Source organism: Phyllostomus hastatus, unplaced genomic scaffold (assembly GCF_019186645.2).
Source record: "Phyllostomus hastatus isolate PE091 unplaced genomic scaffold, TTU_PhHast_1.1 phas_contig_17, whole genome shotgun sequence".
Taxonomy (NCBI): domain Eukaryota; kingdom Metazoa; phylum Chordata; class Mammalia; order Chiroptera; family Phyllostomidae; genus Phyllostomus; species Phyllostomus hastatus.
The window spans coordinates 13,126,187-13,143,590 of record NW_025333664.1 but is presented as its reverse complement, the minus strand read 5'-3'; the positions used below and the strand labels follow the sequence as shown (position 1 = coordinate 13,143,590).

The 17,404-nt window shown below is 50.2% G+C and overlaps 1 protein-coding gene across 1 annotated transcript in view; it reads right to left on the bottom strand.

Annotated features, from left to right (window-relative positions):
- Positions 1–17,404, bottom strand: part of PTPRT (protein tyrosine phosphatase receptor type T) — a 668,348-nt gene that overhangs the window by 220,557 nt on the left and 430,387 nt on the right. Inside the window, exons 9-10 of the mRNA XM_045832856.1 lie at positions 10,476–10,677; positions 9,041–9,143 (exon numbers count right to left, since the gene is read on the bottom strand). Of these exons, the coding sequence (XP_045688812.1) occupies positions 9,041–9,143; positions 10,476–10,677 (305 nt within the window). The remainder of the gene's footprint in view (positions 1–9,040; positions 9,144–10,475; positions 10,678–17,404) is intronic.

Below are 17,404 nucleotides of genomic sequence, written 5' to 3'. Positions count from 1 at the left end.
GCTGCCCCAAGTTGGTAAGTCCTCTAGATTTGCATTGTCTCGTCCTAACTAGACACCATCATAGGCTGGTGTCTGAGAATCAGATGGTAATGATGACAGTTTTGCTCACTGCAGATCCACTGACCAGCAACCCCGCCCCCTGTGATTGTTTCATGTGCTCTCCCTCTGGGCCTCATAGCTATTAAAAGAATCCTGAAGGGAATTTGGCAATCATTTCCTTGTCTTCCCAATAATGGTTCTTATTTCTTTAAACCGTGGCTGGATCACGAATCGGTACTGCATCTAATCATGGTGTGTTGCAGAGTCTATAGTGTTAGCTGGCTGCACCTGTCAAAAGCAGAGGGACCATGGATTCTCATTAGGGGGTGATGAGAACTTGCAATGACCTTAGAAGCCATTTGCCATGTAACCCTGTTTTCTCCTATTCAGTCCTCCAAGCTGGAGCTGCACCCTCTGTGTGCCAAGCCTCAAGAAGTCCATGAAAGCCGTCCATACATCCTAACTGACTCAAAGAAGGTCCCTCAGAAGTCCCCATGGCTCACCTGGGACACACATCAGGTCCCAACCTGTCCCTGTTTAATTGGTTCCTAACTCTTTCATTCGGTTCCCAGACCACTTTCACCACCACTGACCCCTCTTGGATACAGGGTCCTTCCGGACCCTTCCCTCCCTCTGTGTCCTTGGCTCAGAGAATGGCACCACTGTCCACCCCACTAACCAACCTAGAAACCTGGGAGTCACCGTGGCCAGTGGCTTTTCCTTCACACCCACCCCCGGCCCCATAGAGAAGTCATCACCAAGGCCTGACCACTTCGCCCCTCCAAGCTTGCGCTCCATCATCCCAGCTACTCTGACTCCGTTCACCTTCATGTCTCATCTGGACAAACACAACCGGCTCCCAGCTGGTCTCTGAACCACTCTAGTCGTCTCCCATCAGTTCCCCACACTGACGTCAGAAAGGCTACACACACACACACACACACACACACACATACACACACACACAAGATGGATCATATTGTTCACCTGTTTAAAACCCCTTTTTATTTTTCACTCCTCATTGATCTCAGAATGAAACTCCTGACTCTGACAATAACAACGCCTGGGTTACCTGGCTCTCTCATCCACTCTCACCGTGCACCTCTCTCCTTGCGCCTCCTCCCCACTGCTGTCCTGCTGGCCTCCTTTCAGTTTCTGTGACTTCATTTCTGGACTCCCCAGTCTGTGTCTGACCCTCCTCTGATAGGAAAGAGTGAGACAGAGAAGGCAAAAAAGTACAGAGCGCATTGTCCAGCTGGCTCGCATTTGGGACACGGAAGCGCAATTCTCCTGGGCATGTGCGAGGAACTGCCGAGGACGCCTAGACTCCCATCTGCCACTGGCTGAAGGCTGCCCCTGTGGCGTTAGGGGTTTCTGATCTGCCAGCTCAGACCAAACAAGACCCACAGGGCTTTGGAGAAAGAACTGAGGGAGGAAAAAGGTGGGAATCTGCAACTGCTTGGAGCTGTCCAGCACAGCTACTGCTGAAATCAGCGAGGAGATGGTGAGGCGACGTGGACCCAGGGAGAAGTGGCCGCATCTAATCAGTCTGTCATTAGTGTCTGTTTGCACAGAGCCATCTCCGCCATTAGGATTTCAGCCGTGCGTGGCCTGTTTTGCTTATTTCTGGATCTTCAGTGCTCAGCAGTGTCTGGCTCATGGTTGTTTGCTTAAATGCAAATGAGGTATTTATTGACCTAATTAGTTAATGAATTGATAAACACATGAACAAGGGAACCGATAAACCTGGCTCATCTCCTAGGATCTGGTCTCACCTCTCTGGCTTGGTCTGACTCTGTCTACCCACTCTGGTCCCAGTATTTATAAGCCCTCAGTTAAGGGAGCTCATGTGGGTCCCCATTCCCCTTCCCGAGGGGACTTGGATCTGCTTTGCTTTGATTTCACACCATAAAGGTGCATCTCCTCTAACCTGACCTTGGTTCACTGGTCCTTCAGCGGCTGAGATGCCCAGGCCCTGTCTGCCTGATCGGGTATTTGTGAAAGGTGCCCAACTCCAGGGATCCATTTGTAAGGTAAGATCATTTTGAGGATTTGGGGACACCCGTGGAGATAACTGCACATTCCCTGACATGTCATACGCTTGCCAGCACCTTCCATGGTGTTAGAGGAAACCCAGCAAACAGGCATCAGCTTCTAGCAGGGCTTGAAGATGACTCCACTCCATAGCAACTACGGCAGACAGTGGGTCCCATCCCAACAGCGTGGCCAAGCCAAGAGGCAAGTTGAACAACTGCCAGTTGTACTTCACTCACTTTAGCTTATTTGATCTTCAAAACGACCTGTGGCCTGGGTATTCCCATTTTCCCAACAAGAAGTCTGAAGATCAGGGAGATGAAGTAACTGGCCCAAGGGCACCCAGTGAGTCAATGACATCAGGCTGAATCTGATTCCTAGAGCCGTTGCTGTTCCAAGGTACCTGACTGGGCAGTTGGCTGTGGCAGGAAGAGCATAAGAGATCGACAGTCTGAGTCAGGAGCCACACAAGGGGGTCGCAGGCTGGCAGAGATTGACATGCAAGTCCCTGATGGAAGAGTAGCTAGGACAGAGTGAGACCTACCAAGGAGCAGATGCATTCTGCTAAAGGGTGGGAAATGGCCCTGGATGTGCCCACCAAATGTTCCCGATACCCATCAGGACAAAGTCCAAACCCCAAGTGAAGACCTTCTCTACCTGGCCCCTGCTCACTTCTTTGCCTCTCTCCTCATCTCCCTGCTGCTGCCCTCTGCGGTTCCGTGAACACACTGGGCATCTTCTCTGCCTTGGCTCCTGCATCTGCTGCTTCCTCCTGGGCCACACCTTCCCTTTGTTGCTAAGCAACCCAACCCCCATTGGAGAAGCTCTCCCTGCACCAGGCGACCAACTGATGGATGCCTCTGCAACTGAACTCTGATAGGAACCTCTGACCAAGTACGCAGAGTCATCAGCATTTTGTTTCTTTTTCTGAATGTCCTTCCTATAGATCTGCACCATCTAAAGTGGTAGCCACTATCCATAACTTTCAAAAAACCAATTCCTCAATCACACTAGTCATATTTTAAGGGCTCAACAGCCACATATGATTAGTGGTGACTACTTGGACAGCACAGAGACAGGGCATTTTCACCTTGGCAGGCAGTTCTATTGAACAGCACTCTTACAGACTAGGGGGCAGCTGAAGGCAGGGCCTGTGGGGAGCACCTCCATGGTCCTGGGCATCGACCAGGTGTGCAAAACAGACTTGCTGATTTACTTATGTTGTTTTCTTTTTTTTTTTTTGAGTATCTGCTAACTGCCAGACACTGTCCCCAGGAAAGGGAATCTATTAGTGTCAAGCCTCTCAATTTCTTGGAGCTCACATTCTAGTAAAGAACACGAAGGAAACGAAACCAGAGAGAAGCCAACAAATGCATAACAACGTAACGTTCAGGAAGGAATGAGGAAGAAGGCACACAGGGCGCTAGAGTAAAACCTGGGAAGGGGCAAAGTGAAAGGAAATAAAGCCAGAAACGGGTTGGGGCCAGATTCTGATGGGCCATAAATTCCATGCTAAGAAGCTTGAACGTAAATGCGGTAGGCAGCCAGTGACCCATTTAAGAATTTTAAGCAGGAAAGTTAACTTGATCCAATTTGTGAATCTGAAGGACTATTCCAGCATCTTGGTGGGAGACGGATAAGGAAGAGAAACTGATGCCAGGCAAACCAGCAGGCCACCCTGACAGGTTAGGAGAGGGGTTGGGGAAGAAGGGGGAAGGAGAGAAGACAGAGCTAATCCCAGAGCTGAGACTGACGTTGAACAGACGGGTTCCACTGCCTGGCTGGATGAGGAGAGAGCAGGGAGAGAAAAGCGCATCTCTAAGGAAGCCAGCTGGGGATCCAGGGGAGGGTCTGATACAGAATCCAGGCTCTGCCCCCAGCCTTACTTGAGGGACTGCATTATGGGTGATTAATTTATGGCCAAGTCACTTTCTTATGAAGGTTACTACAGATACATCAGCATGACAGGCGGGGTGTGGAGGAAGAAGGCTCAGCGTATTTAAGTCAGAGCTGAATATTAGATTCTAGTCACTATTTGATTGATCTTTTAAGCAATTCTGGGATTCTGTCACTTAAAAACCAATAAATCTTTGAAGGCCTGGGGAAAGCAATGCAAAAGCAATAAATCTCTATTGCGGAGTATTAGAAATATAGGCCAAGCAGCCGACGTGGTTTGGCGGGAGAGATGAGGGTGTGGGAGCCACACACACCAATCTTCCTCTCCACCCCTCCTTGCCTCCCAGCATGCTCAGTTCAACCAGGAGGAGCCAGAGCCACGGGGCCCCAAAGGGGCAGCAAGTGGCCGAGCAGGGGCTGGAGCTGGGCTGAGCCAGGGCCAGAGCGCTGCTGGCAGAAGGAGGAGGAACAGCCTACCTGGGTGACCGCTGGAGGCTGGGGCTTAGCTATGCATCTATTTGGGGACAGGCAGACTCTCCACCTAGAGAGGGACATGCTGAGGTTCACAAGTTACAGGCTAGGCCACACGACCCAGAGCTGAAGGACCCTGAGAAGTCCTTTTGCCTCCCCCTCACATCCTTATTGTTGGAGGTTCACTCCACAGCCTCCCCATTGAAAGGTTACCCAGTCATCACGTGACATCCCAGGCACAGGAAACTCACCACCTTCTGGGAGGAGCCAGGTCCGTGTCCTGGCTGTACATGTAACAAGCTTGGTGACCTTGGACCAATCATTTAACATCTTAGAACTCAGCTGCATCCTCTGAAATGGAGATGATATTTCCCATCCAGCGTACTCACTGCATACATGGCCATCAGATGACACAATGCAATGAAAGGACCTATCACTGTAAAATATGATTCCAGGCACCCTTGGTCCAACGCATCCTGTGAACATTTTGTGCCTGATGGTCAGAGCTTTGTTGTTTTCTCAGTGCTCCTGCTTCCCCCAACCTGCAGGGCTCCACACTGGCCACCGGCGCTCATCTCTCCAACCAGTTTATTCCTCCCCTCAGCCAAGGCAGTCCCTGTCCTCACTGGACTCACATTATCTTGTTGGGTCAGTTTCATGAACTCCTTTGCTTTCTTGTGTAATGCAGAACCTCCAACCCCATCCACAGGCAACAGTTTCTGGACGATAAGCCTGAAGAGGACAGGTATGCACCTATCTTGTTTCCTGCTATAGCCTGCCTATCTCCTGTTCCTGGGACATGGCAAGTGCTCAATAAATATTCATTGACTGACTTACTGTTCAACTGCCTCCCATGTGGGCATGTTAGTGCCCTGAGTTCAAGGTGAAAAAGAGTTAAGGCAACTGAAATCTACTGTGATATCGCCACTGCTGTCATTGCAAGTTGTCCTGAAAGTCTTGCAAAGTGGCATTGGTGAGTCTCTTATCCTCCTTGGCAAACGCCCAAGCAATAGTCTGAAAATAATTCCAGAAATGCAGTGTACCCATCCTCAATGATCCAGAAGCTTGGGAAGAAAAGCAGCCAGACATTTCCAGACACCATGCATTGCCCCTTTGAGCAGTGACATTTATTTTAATTTTTTTTTAAAAAATTTGGAAATGTCACCAAAATATATCATGCATAACTCTCTCCTAGGGAGGTGGTGCTGTGTAGTGGAGTGAGTGTTGGTTTGGGGCCAGCTAAACTGGGTTTAAATTCTGCCTGCACCGTTTCCTTGTCTTGTGGTCTGGGTCAACTCACTCAGTGTCTGTGTACCTCAGTTTCTACATCTGCAAAGTGGGGAGACGATCACTGCAATGCTGCGAGCACACAGATAGTTTATAGTGAGAGGCACACAGCAAGCCCTTGCTCATCAGGTGCAAGCTAGCAGGTTCTCTTTACTTGAAGACGTGGACCCTAATGCTACATTTTGGGGGTGAGCCAGGAACAATGAATGAACAACCATGGCGGTGAGGAGCTGCAGCATGTAGACCTGCGTATTCCGGTGTCGGTTTTCTAGAGTTTTCCTGCTTTCTGCTCCCTGCCAACTGTCATTTTTTCACTGCTACTGGGGCATTTCCATTCTGTGGTCTCAGGATGCATGGGATTACTAAACAGATGGGCATCCTAAGAGGATGTAGGCGCCTAGGGACTGGGTAAGGGGCTTCTCTTGTGGGAACTGGAAGGGCTTTCCCAGGAACATTGGTTTGGGCTGCTCAGAGGACCCCTTTGCTGTCTCTGCAGTCAGACGGGCCTGGGTGTTAGTCCCGGCTTCACCACTTACAGGTTCTGTGACTGAGCTTCAGTTTCCTCATTTCCGACAGAAAAGTGCTACTCATACGTTAGTCAAGGTTAAATTCTTGGACCACAGAAGTTGCCCAATAAATCATGGTACTAATTACTTTGGTGAGTTTTTAGAGGTTCGCAGACTTACAATCTGATTTGTCTTGAGGATGGGACCCTAATCCTCAGTATAAAATTTAACTTTAAGCAGCCACTGGGCAGAACCCAGATTGGTTATTTCTTAGTACAATTTTTTAAAGAAGCTTTTCAGAAACTTTATGTTGGAAAAAAGTTAGGGGACCTTCAGGAAAAAGCAAAAGTCCTTCCCTCTGCATCATAAAATCAGGGTCTCAGAAAAGCTTTGGACATTTGACTAGGAAGGAAACAGGCAGCTCTGTGATCTTGTAATGGGAACGATTTTTCAAAAATCATTTTGAACAGAACTTCCTAAGTTCCAAAGAGAAGAAGCAAAGCTAACAAAGGAACGAGCTCTCTGAGAGCCTGCCTTGCTTTGGCTTCTGCATTTCAGCCAGGCTCTGTGAAATAATGACCCTCCGTACTTTCCAGATGAGGAAAGCTCAGGTTCAGAGACATTAAGTAACTTGTCCAAGGTCACACAGCAGTGTCAGTGTTAGAGCAGGATTTGAACCCAGGTTCTCTGCCACTAAGCTCACATCCTTTCCACTGCCCCATCCAGCAGCCAGAAGGCTATAGGGAGCTGGATCCACACCCACCAGGAGCCACTGCAGTGCCAGCTGATCAGGTCCCTTTGCTCACAGGTCTGTGGGCTTGTGGGATGAAAGGGGACACCTGGATCTCCTATATAAAGGTCATGGGTTTGGGGTCAGCTGCTAACTTATCATGCAACATCGGATACACTGTTTCTCTTTTCTGGGCCATAGTTGGCCACCTGGAAAGCTTGCTAAGATTTTGAAACATGGCCAGTGCTGCTGTGTGAGAGAGGTAAGAGCTCTGAAACCTGAAACGGAGTGGGGCATGGGTGGCCAGAATGGAACGTGTGACTTGGTACCTGGAGGACCTGCATTCAACCTCAGCTTTCCTACCTAATGTCTGTCTGCATGTGGGAATTTCTGAGCCTCAGTTTCTTCATCTGAAAACGAGGATAATAGTATGGCAGTGTATAGGCAGAATTAAATGACGATGTTGCAGGAAAGGAACAGGGATAAAAAGCAAGTAACTCAATAACTATTAGATGTAAGAGACACCATATGCTTTGGCTCATCATGGCCAGGACGGACCTGGAACAACCCACGTGAAGAATGCAGGGAAAAAGTTTTCAGTTCAGGTGCTGCACACACATTCATACACACAAACCTGCTGCGAGGCCTGAAGATTCACCTGGCTTAGGACAGAACATTGTCCAAAGTCCACGGAACTGAGGGCGACCTCCCAATTCCCCTCCATTGACTCCATCTGCCGCCAGGCCTATCATTTCTGGGTAGAGCTGGATCCGGTTGGAAAACAGATAACTAGACCATCTCGAAAGCCTCCTTCCTGGCAGGTCTCCCCGTCTCCAGTCTCACAAAAGTGACACCGCATGTGGCTGCCCAGTGGCCCCCCGTGGCTCCTTAATCACGCCCGAGCATCTCAGACACGGCCCCCCGAGTCACCCCACCACCCCTGCCGTAACCTCTACACTAAAGCGAACTTAACCATTCCCGGTTGCTCCCAGGGCAGCAGGCTGCTCCCCTCCCCCATGCCTGTGCCCAGCCTGGACCCACTCACTGCTTTGCCAAAATCCTGCATGACAATTAAGATCTAGCTCAGTGTCGCCTCTGCTGGTAATTCTCCCCTCTGAACTCTCGTAACAACCTGTGCATGTCTCCATAAGTGCTCCCTGCATTCTAATTATGGTTTCATGTTTCTGTCCCCCCAACTAGAGATTGGCTTCCTTTTAGACCATGAGTCATTCATGGCTAGTTCACGGCTACCGTATCCTGAGCAGTCAAACAGCCCCTGGCACAGAGTGCTGCTCAGTGAGGAGTTGTTGGATGAATATATAAATGGATGGTTTTTATCCCCTGGGCCCCTCCCCCTTCTGGGCATCTAAGCTGCTCGGTGCATGCTTGTTGGACTGGACTGAGCCCGTTTGAAAGCTGTTTCACCCAACACTCTGCTTGATTTCAAGGGACTGTAGTCCTTTGATCGCTAAGCAAACCAATGTGGGAGCTGCTGCCCTTGAGCAAAGTGTAGCTGGTGTAAAAGAGATGCCCACCTTGCTGACAGCCATGAGCCATGACCTTGCACTGGGACGGCTTAGTTACTGAGAAGCTTTCATTGCCTGAGCCCTGAGTATGCTCCTGAGCTCCAGCAGTGTCTTGTGAAAATCAGCAACACGGCTTTGACTTCAAGCCCCTCTGCGGGACCCCAGCACACAAAGGCCCAACCTGGGACCAGCCCAAAGGTCTGGCTCCATTCACAGTCATCTGACCATGTGTCTGTTAATATCAGCCAGACATGGAAAGGAGACCGTGTTCCCAGGCTTCTAACCCACTAAATAAATTTACCATAGATGTGTTCCAGAAAGTTCTCTCCCAGCCCTACTCATATCCCCATCAGCGTGTTCCCTCTGAGTCAGTTCCAACAGCCCACTGAGCAGAGTGAGGCTCCTGGGCTCGGGCTGCTGACCCTCTTCCTCCAGGGAGCCCGGTTCCTGGCCAGCCATGCCCATGGGCACCGACGGGCACAGGACTAGCTGGGAGGTGTGCCTGGTGCAGAGAGGGAAACCGTGAGTGCCGGGTGCAGCAGCCTCCTCACCTGACGGGGGCTCCCCTGGACTGAGCAGGCTTCAGCATCACCGTGATGGTCGTGTCCGTCTCGTTCAGCGGGGTGTCTGTGTCGTACTCCGGCATCGACGGAGCTGGGCGGAGAGAGCAAAGAGTGCGGAGCTCAGCACTGGGCCCAGACCCCGCTCACCACCTCCCCTCAATGCCGTCCCTAAGGACGCTCAGGAGCTCAGGATGCCTGCGAGGGGGACCTTTGGGAAAGGCTCGGCGAGAGTCACACGGCCTCCCAGGCTTTCAGCAAAGGAGGTCCTGACCTCTGACCTGCCTGAGGGCTCCTTCAAGGTGCAGAAGAGTCTGGGGAAGGGTGGCTGGCAGTGGTGTGGCCAGTAACCCTCATGCATCGAAAGTCCCACACCAAATACACAGATAAACACAGGGAAAATAAGTGCTTCATGAAGATGTGCACGCAGCCAACCTTGTTAAGCACACTTGAAATGCACACTTCAGCAGTAATGAAGTAATTCTTATCTTTTTTTTCTCATGAGACCCTGCCTCTTTCATCCCCAGCTGACAGGAGTGCCACTGAATCTAATCCCTTGGGAAGGTAATTTAGCCATTTGCATTAAGAGCTATTAAAGTCCATATCCCCTTTCATTCAGTATTTCAATTTCTGGAATTTAATCCCAAAGTTACAATCCAAACCAACGAATTAAAGTTTATTCTGTAACTGTTTATTGAAGTGTTATTTTATAACATCATGGACAATATCCAACCACAGGGGAATGTTTAATTAAATTACGTCCAACCACTTGACAAAACATTAGAACGGAAAGCAATGTAGCAACATTGAAAGTGCTTATGGTATAAACATAAGTGGAAACATTAAGTTACAAAAAAACACCATGGGTTCATTATGCAAAATGTGTATGCGTGCAGACCAGAAGTGCACAGGTATTCCGGAAAAATATGCATTGTAGAAAAGGCTGTGAGATAATTCTGCTTGATGCCCTCTGATGATGGAGGGGCCCTACTGGAGGTGGCAGGTGAAGTCTTGGACCACCCTGGCTTTGTGACATTCACTCATTCATTCATTCATTCATTCATTCATTCACCAGGCATTTCATGAGAACCTCTGCTGTGCCCTGCTTTGCCAAAAGAAATGTTCCTAAAAATAAATCACATTTTTACAAGCCATTGTGTATGAAAAAAAATACTACTTAATACGACTGTGTGGCACATTTTTTGGTGAGTCACTCAGTATCACCTCTGGTCTAATTGATACAGGTTTTACGCTTTAGGAAGTTGGTGCGTTGGGTTTCATCCCGAGGTTTCATCCCGAGGGACTGCACCATCGTGACCCCTCCAATACCAACCACAGGGTCACAGCTGGCTCTGGCCTTTGTCACTCCACAGGAAAATTAGGGACGGGGACACACAAAGCAACGGCCACTTTCTGAGAGCGATACCTGAAATTTTGGTGGCGATCCTCGTGCTGACGGGGGGCCCGAAGCCCTTTGCCGTGCTCGCCTTGATGGTGAAGGAGTAGGTGGTCCCTGGGTACAGACCCACGAAGAGGTGGTGGGTTTCATTCCGGAGCTTGAACACTTTCCCCCTCTGGCTGGAGAGGTCGGCACTCGGGTCGAGGGAGCCCACAGCCTTGTAGTTGATCTGCACGACAGACCAGCAAACAAACCAGTAAACACCTCACCTGGGGCGCTGTGCAGAGCTCAGGGGGAGGGGCCTCGGGGGAGACAGGAGAAGGCACGGGAGCACGTTTGGATGCTGTGGTCCATCTTACAGATCACCCAGCCTCCGAAATCATCGCTGCCACCCCTCAGGGGAATCGCTGCCCAACAGAAATACAGTGCCAGCCACGGCACACTTTCTAATTTCCCAGTGGTCCCATGGAAAGACGAAGAACGTGAAATCCAATCAAATAATACATTCGGTCGAACCTAATTCATATGTGCAAAAATATTATCATTTCCACCTGTAATCAACATAGGAAGGTAATGAGATATTCTATATGTATATTTTGTAATAGAAATAAATATTGTCTGTATTTATTCACACGAAGTCTTAGATATCCAGTGCACAGTGTGCCCTTATGATGCATGCCCGTCTGGACTAGCCACATTTCACAGTGTAGTAGTGGCTGTGGCTGTGGCTAGTGGCCACCGCGTTAGACAGTGCAGCCATAGAGCAGTATTCGAGAGCGGCGTCCCAGTAAGTTATTTGGAAGGCTAGTTAAAAATGCAAAACATAGTGTCACAGGTTCGATTCCCAGTCAGGGCACATGCCTGGGTTGCAGGCCATGACCCCCAGCAACCACACATTGATGTTTCTCTCTCTCTATCTCCCTCCCTTCCCTCTCTACAAATAAATAAATAAAATCTTTTTAAAAAATGCAAAACAGAAACAGAGGCATGGGCACATGGCACAGACTGAGAGCTGTCGGTGAGGAGGGGGGAGTTGGGACTGGGTGAAAGAAGGGATCAGCCAGAGAACACACATGCACGACCCATGGACACAGACGGCAGCGTGGTGATGGCCAGAGGGAAGGCAGGCTGCAGGGGCTGGGTGGAAGTGGACAAAGGGGAGAAAATGGGGACATCGGTGATAACCAGTGTCAACAATAAAAGGAAAAATAAAGAAAGAAATGCAGCTCCTGGGCCCCTCCTCCACAGGGTGCTGCCTGTGACTTCCTCATGCATTATATTGTTTGTCTTCCCGCCACCTGGGGCATCAGGATCTCTATTCTCATTTTAATGAGGGAGACACCGAGGCTCAACTGGGAACCAACTTGTATTAAATCAGCGCTTTTCAAAACGTCTACGGCGAAGGCCCAGGTTTGAGCTCCCTCACCCACTGCAGACCGGTAATAATGCAAAGACCCCATCACACGTGGCTCGTCATGTGAGTCTGGCAATGACCAAACTGGTTTACACTCTGTGCAGGAGGACGTGTCCACTGACCTTGCACTTGGATGTCAAGGCCCTCTAGACGTTTCTAGGCGCTCGCCCTCAAGTGCTGTACTGACCCTGCCGTGAAACTGACAAAACGGCAGCACCCTGGCCCTGGCCCTGGGGGGCGACTCTGAGTATCATTTTTCTAAACGAAACATTTGTTCAAGTGGCAAGTTCGGGATTTTTTTTTGTTTATTTTATCTAGTTTATTCTATTAACATTTATTATTAGAGTATAAAACACATGCAGAAAACTATACAGCTGGATGAATGTTTGCTAACTGAGCACAATCCCTGTTGGAACCCAATCAAGAGAGAGAACATTTCCCGACCCAAGATGTTCCTCTCCCTCCCCTTCAGTCCTTACCCGCCTCCCACGACAGGGATACTTCCGTGGCAGGGATACTCCCGTGGCAGGGATACTTCCCGGGGCAGGGACACTTTCTCTCCTGACTTCTAACAGCGTGGGGGGAGTTTTGCCTGGTTTTGAACTTTATACAAACAAATCACAAGATTTGCTCTTCGTTCAACATCAGGCGTGTGAGACTCACGCAGGCCATGCGCAGCTGCAGACCATGGGCTCGAGGAAGGACTGCTCCCAGACCCCTTAGGCTCTAAAACCTCAGCTCTTGCTTCCCCGCCACCCTGCCCGGCCTGGACACCCACTGCATTAATCAAAGAACGCATTCGTTCTTCGCTCAGTGCTCCTTCAGCAGTGCTTCCTGAACACCCCTGTATTCTAGGACCTGCACCGTGGGCTGCTGGGGCCCCCAGGTGAACACCAGTTGGACCCCGTCCACAAGTGTCTTCTCTTCCAGAGCGAGGTAAGTCAGCTACGTGGCGCCTTCCATCCCTTTGCTTCCCATCCCAAATGCCCCATGCCTGACAGGAAGGCCGAGCCCAGGTGGGAAAGGGAACTCACCAGCTTTACTTCAAACATCAGCAGTTCGCTGTTCCTGGCAAGGGCAGCAAATGTTTTTGGAGAAAGGCAATTTTTCTCTCCCGAAGCCGCACGCCTAGGAGAGAGGCCAGACTCATCCTGGAGCAGAATGAGCCCAGGAGGAGACATGCCCAGCGCTGAAGGACTTGGGCATCGTGCGAGCACGGCCTGGGCCTCTGAGCGCCCCACCCGCGGGTCCCTGGCAGGCCTGGCTGCAGCGTTCCCTCTGGCCACGCCTGCCCACTCCAGCCTTTCTCAGCTAAGCTACTGATATCTGCCTCTCTCTGCTCGAGGGCTTTGCGCCTGGGCGCTGGCAGAAGTGCCGGGCAAATAACACCCACCGGACTGACGGGAGCTGGTGCACACCTTCCCCAGGCTCCTGTCAGCCGTGCAGCATCCTGGGGCATTTTCCTGGGCGGGGAGGGGGGTGGCGGTTCTGCTCCACCGGCCTCCTAAGGGAGCTGCCTGGAAAATACACCCACCACTGGCTACCTTCCTTTCTCTTCCCCACTCCCTAGTGCTTCCTAAACTTCTCGATAAGGCTACCATTCCAATCTTGGTCTCCAGGGTCTGCTTCTGAGAGACACCCAACAGAGACCAAGTGCTCAGGGGGGTGTCTCAAGGGAGAATTGAACTGATCTGGGAGGATGACAGGGATTCAGAGCAGAGGAGAGAGCCTTCTAGGTTCCAGGTAGAGGGAGCCACCTGTGCCGAGGTCCAGGGTGGGAATAGACTGGTGGGAACTGGGAAAAGTCCAGTGAGGCTGGACAGTAGTGAGCAGGTGGGAGAGCTGAGTGTCAGTGCACAGCTGGACTCCAGGGTTCCCTCCTGGCAGAAGAAGGAACAGGCTCTGAGAACTCTGCCTGTGGCGGTTAACCCCAGCCCACAGGTGGAGAAGGCATGAATACGTATCCTGTTGAAAGGATGGCAGCTGCATTGATATACAGGTGCAGGGAGGTAAAACTCATGCCTTAAAAAAAAAAACTAGCCAATTCCTTTTCTGTCCTCCAAATTCAATCCAGAAGCAACTCAATTTCCACCGAGCTGTCAATATAATATACCGTGTTCCCCTGCTCTCCTAACCTTTCCTGGTATTACAGGATTCTCACTTACTTGTAATGAAACACTATGAATAAATCAATGTATGTTAATATAGCGTGTCTTCAATTTTTGATGAAGGGCTTCACCAAGTCTAATCCCCACTGCTTTGTCAGAAACAGTCTTTGAAATATTTAACTTGCAAGTTTTATGAACTTGCAGCTTGTGGCGGTGGCGGGGTCAGGCTGGGGAGGGAGAGGAGGAAGGTGAGAAAATGGAATGGGATGGAGCTGTTGGCCATCCGATGCATAATGCAACGTGAATCTTTGTTTGGAAGGTTTGTGAGAACAGTAAACGTAAAGCAGTAAGTCAGTGGGGGAAAGGGTGCTGAGCGGCATGGCAGCCCTGGCCCCAGGGACAAAGCTCTGGCTGCGACAAGGGGCTTGGGGCCATCCAGTCTCTTTGGTCTGTCAGAGGGGTCCCTAGCCAGGAGCCAGAGTGAGCACTTCAACATGAGCACCCATACACATCACCCCTTAGAATCCCGTAGCTCTCAGGGTTAAGACCACTTTCTTATCCCACGGTCTTCATTAGCTCACTCCATAACTTGGCCTCTCTTGGGCTCCCTCTTGCAATCAGGGCCTTATCACAGCACCTCAAAAGAGCCATGGTCCTCTTGCCACAGGACCTTTGCACGGGCTCTTTTGTTAGCTCAAAACACCTTTTTCCTTCCCACGCCTCCTTTTACCTAGTGAATGACTCCTCTTCCTTAAAACGCTGCTTTTCCTGTGCGCCGTCCCTGACTCCCACCCCCTCCTTCCTTATGTTCCCAGAACCATATCACGTCTCTCCTCTTGGAACCACGAGCTTTACATTTAGCCATGCAGTTATTCCATGACGAGTCCCTTCCCACTCTCTCCAGCGTTGGGAAAGTAAAGCCTTAAAGCCAAATCAGGTCCTTCATCTGTTTCTGTAAATGAAACGATAGTGGAGCCCAGCCCAGCCATTTATTTCTGTATTGTCTGTGGCTACTTATACACCGCAACGGCAGAGTTAAGTAGTCGTGACGGAGACTCCGCGGCCCACACCATCTGAGATATTTTTCTCTCTAGCCATGCGGAGAAAGAGGTTGCTGACCCCTGTACTAGACTTGCAGCTCCAAGAGGGCAAGGATCTCAGCTGGGTTTTGTTCTACATTTTCCCTTTGCATGTATAAATAAGTGATCACGCTAGCCGTATGGCCTGAGCAATTTGCTTAACCTCCCTGAGCCTTGGGTTCTTCAAGGGTTTAAGGATAACTTTAATGTCAGGTTCTGTTTTGGTGTATGTTGCAGAGTGACCTCAAGCTTCTTCACTCCTGGAGAGCGCCCCTTTGTTCAAGAGTTAAGGGTCCAGGGAGGCTAGGAGCAATGTTAGCCTTTTCTTCAAGGCTCCTGCTGCGATGGAGCAGAGAACAACAACAGCCTTTCTACCCTGAATGGAAGAAGAAGAAGCAAGAGGGGCAAGGAGAGCAGAGGAAACAATTCCCCTTGGAGAGCCCCACAAGAAAGGACTTGTTTGTTTCTTGAATATGTGTGGATTGAGCTATGCTGGGCTCCAGGCAGTGAGTGGGCTCGGTATGGGGCAAGGCCCAATGGTTCTGTGTTCAGATAGGGCAGCTGACACGAGTCGGGTCCCAAGGATGAGATGGTGCATGAAGGCTGAGAGAAGATACGAGATAAAGTAAGGAGGAGGGAAGCGGCCAGGACTCAGAGCAGCTGGTCAGAAGACGCAATCATGACAAAAGCAGCATTCGGAAGCACTGGCTGTGTGCCAGGCACTGCGAGAGGGGATTCTCATAAACATCACCTTGTTTAAGCCTCAGAAAGTGATGTGGGTTCTTTCTGATTATTCCCATTCCTCAGCTGAGGAAACTGAGGCCGAGGGAGGAGACGTGATCAATGTGTAAGCAGGGGAGAGGGCAGCTACGTGTGTGATCGGGCAGCGTGCTGGAAGAGCAGGGACACCCACGGTTCACCAAGTGTACTCTGCCGCCTCAGCGTCACCACAGGGATGCCGTGGAGTGACAAGAACTTGGATGAATCTATTCAAATACCCTGAGGTGCCTTGCAAGGACCAGAGGGCTGTTCAGAGGGCTCACTATCTATCACACAGATCACCCCATATGGACGAAACCCATAACAGCATCAACTGTCAGTAGAGATAGCATAAGCTGGGTCACAGCCTGCCCCCTAAGCTCGACATTCCAGAAGCACCCTCTACAGCTTCTACTATACCCATGGTCTCTTTGTCCTGAACTCTTTGGGGGAGAAGGAAGTCAGCACCCTAAGTTATGCATCCCATTGCTCCCCAGTTTCTCCAAATGACTTCCAACTCATATTCTGGAAGCCTCGAAATATTAGCAGGGGTGTCCAACCTTTTGGCTTCTCTGGGTCACACTGGAAGAAGAGTTGTCTTAGGCCAAACACTAACAAAAACCAATGAGCAAAAAAAAAAAAAGGCTTTAAGTGAATTTATGATTTTGTGTGGGGCTGCATTCATAGCCATCCTGGGCTGTGTGTGGCCCGCGGGCCCTGCATTGGACGCCCCTGTTAGAGTGTTGATAAGACTACAGGGAAAGTAGACCCACACGGTCAGTTCATTGAACTAAGGGTTCAACTCATCTTACTTCTCTGTAAACTGAAAACAACTGGTTAAAAGATTTACTCCCTTTTTATGACCCATGGTACAAGCATGGTCATTGTCTTGGTGCCCTCCAAGGAGACCAGTTCAAGGTGATCTCCTCCTGTTAGAAGTGTGGCATTGGGTCTTCGGTGTCCTAGCAATTTAAAAATAGCATGGGGACACGTTCCTTCTGAAGAACAGCGAGAACACGCAGGTGGCCATCATGCACACGCCAGTGACTTCTTGGCCACCGGGCCCCTGTTGTTCCTAGAGAGCCGAGGACTGTAATAGCAGCGGAAAAAAGGACTATGACTGACGTGTGTCCCGTGTGCCTGGTGTGTTCAACACTGTGGATCCAGCCAGCCAATGCGGGGACCTGCCGCTTTTCTGCAGACAGCTAATGCTTTTGCTTCTATTGAGATGGACTCATTCTCTCCATCAACAAATGCCCCCTGAGAATCCACTCTCCGCAAGAGTCTGGTCTGGGCTCTGAGGAAACAGCGAAGAAGAAATCCCCGTTCCTGACTTTGGGGACAAACAAATGATTGATGGATATTACAAGGAATGGGGTCCTTTGGGAGTGATGGGTCCTGCCAGAGAGAGTAAGGACAGCGTCCCAAAGAAGCCGCCAGGGGGCTGGGCTGGGCAGGGGTCCTCAGACCGGACTCCCCTCAGAATGTCCCAGCAACTTTTTAAAAAGGACCAATGCCTGACTCTGCCCCAGACGAATTGGATCAAGTGCTGTGGATATGGATGCCTGGGCACTGGTACATTTTTAAAGTTCTCCA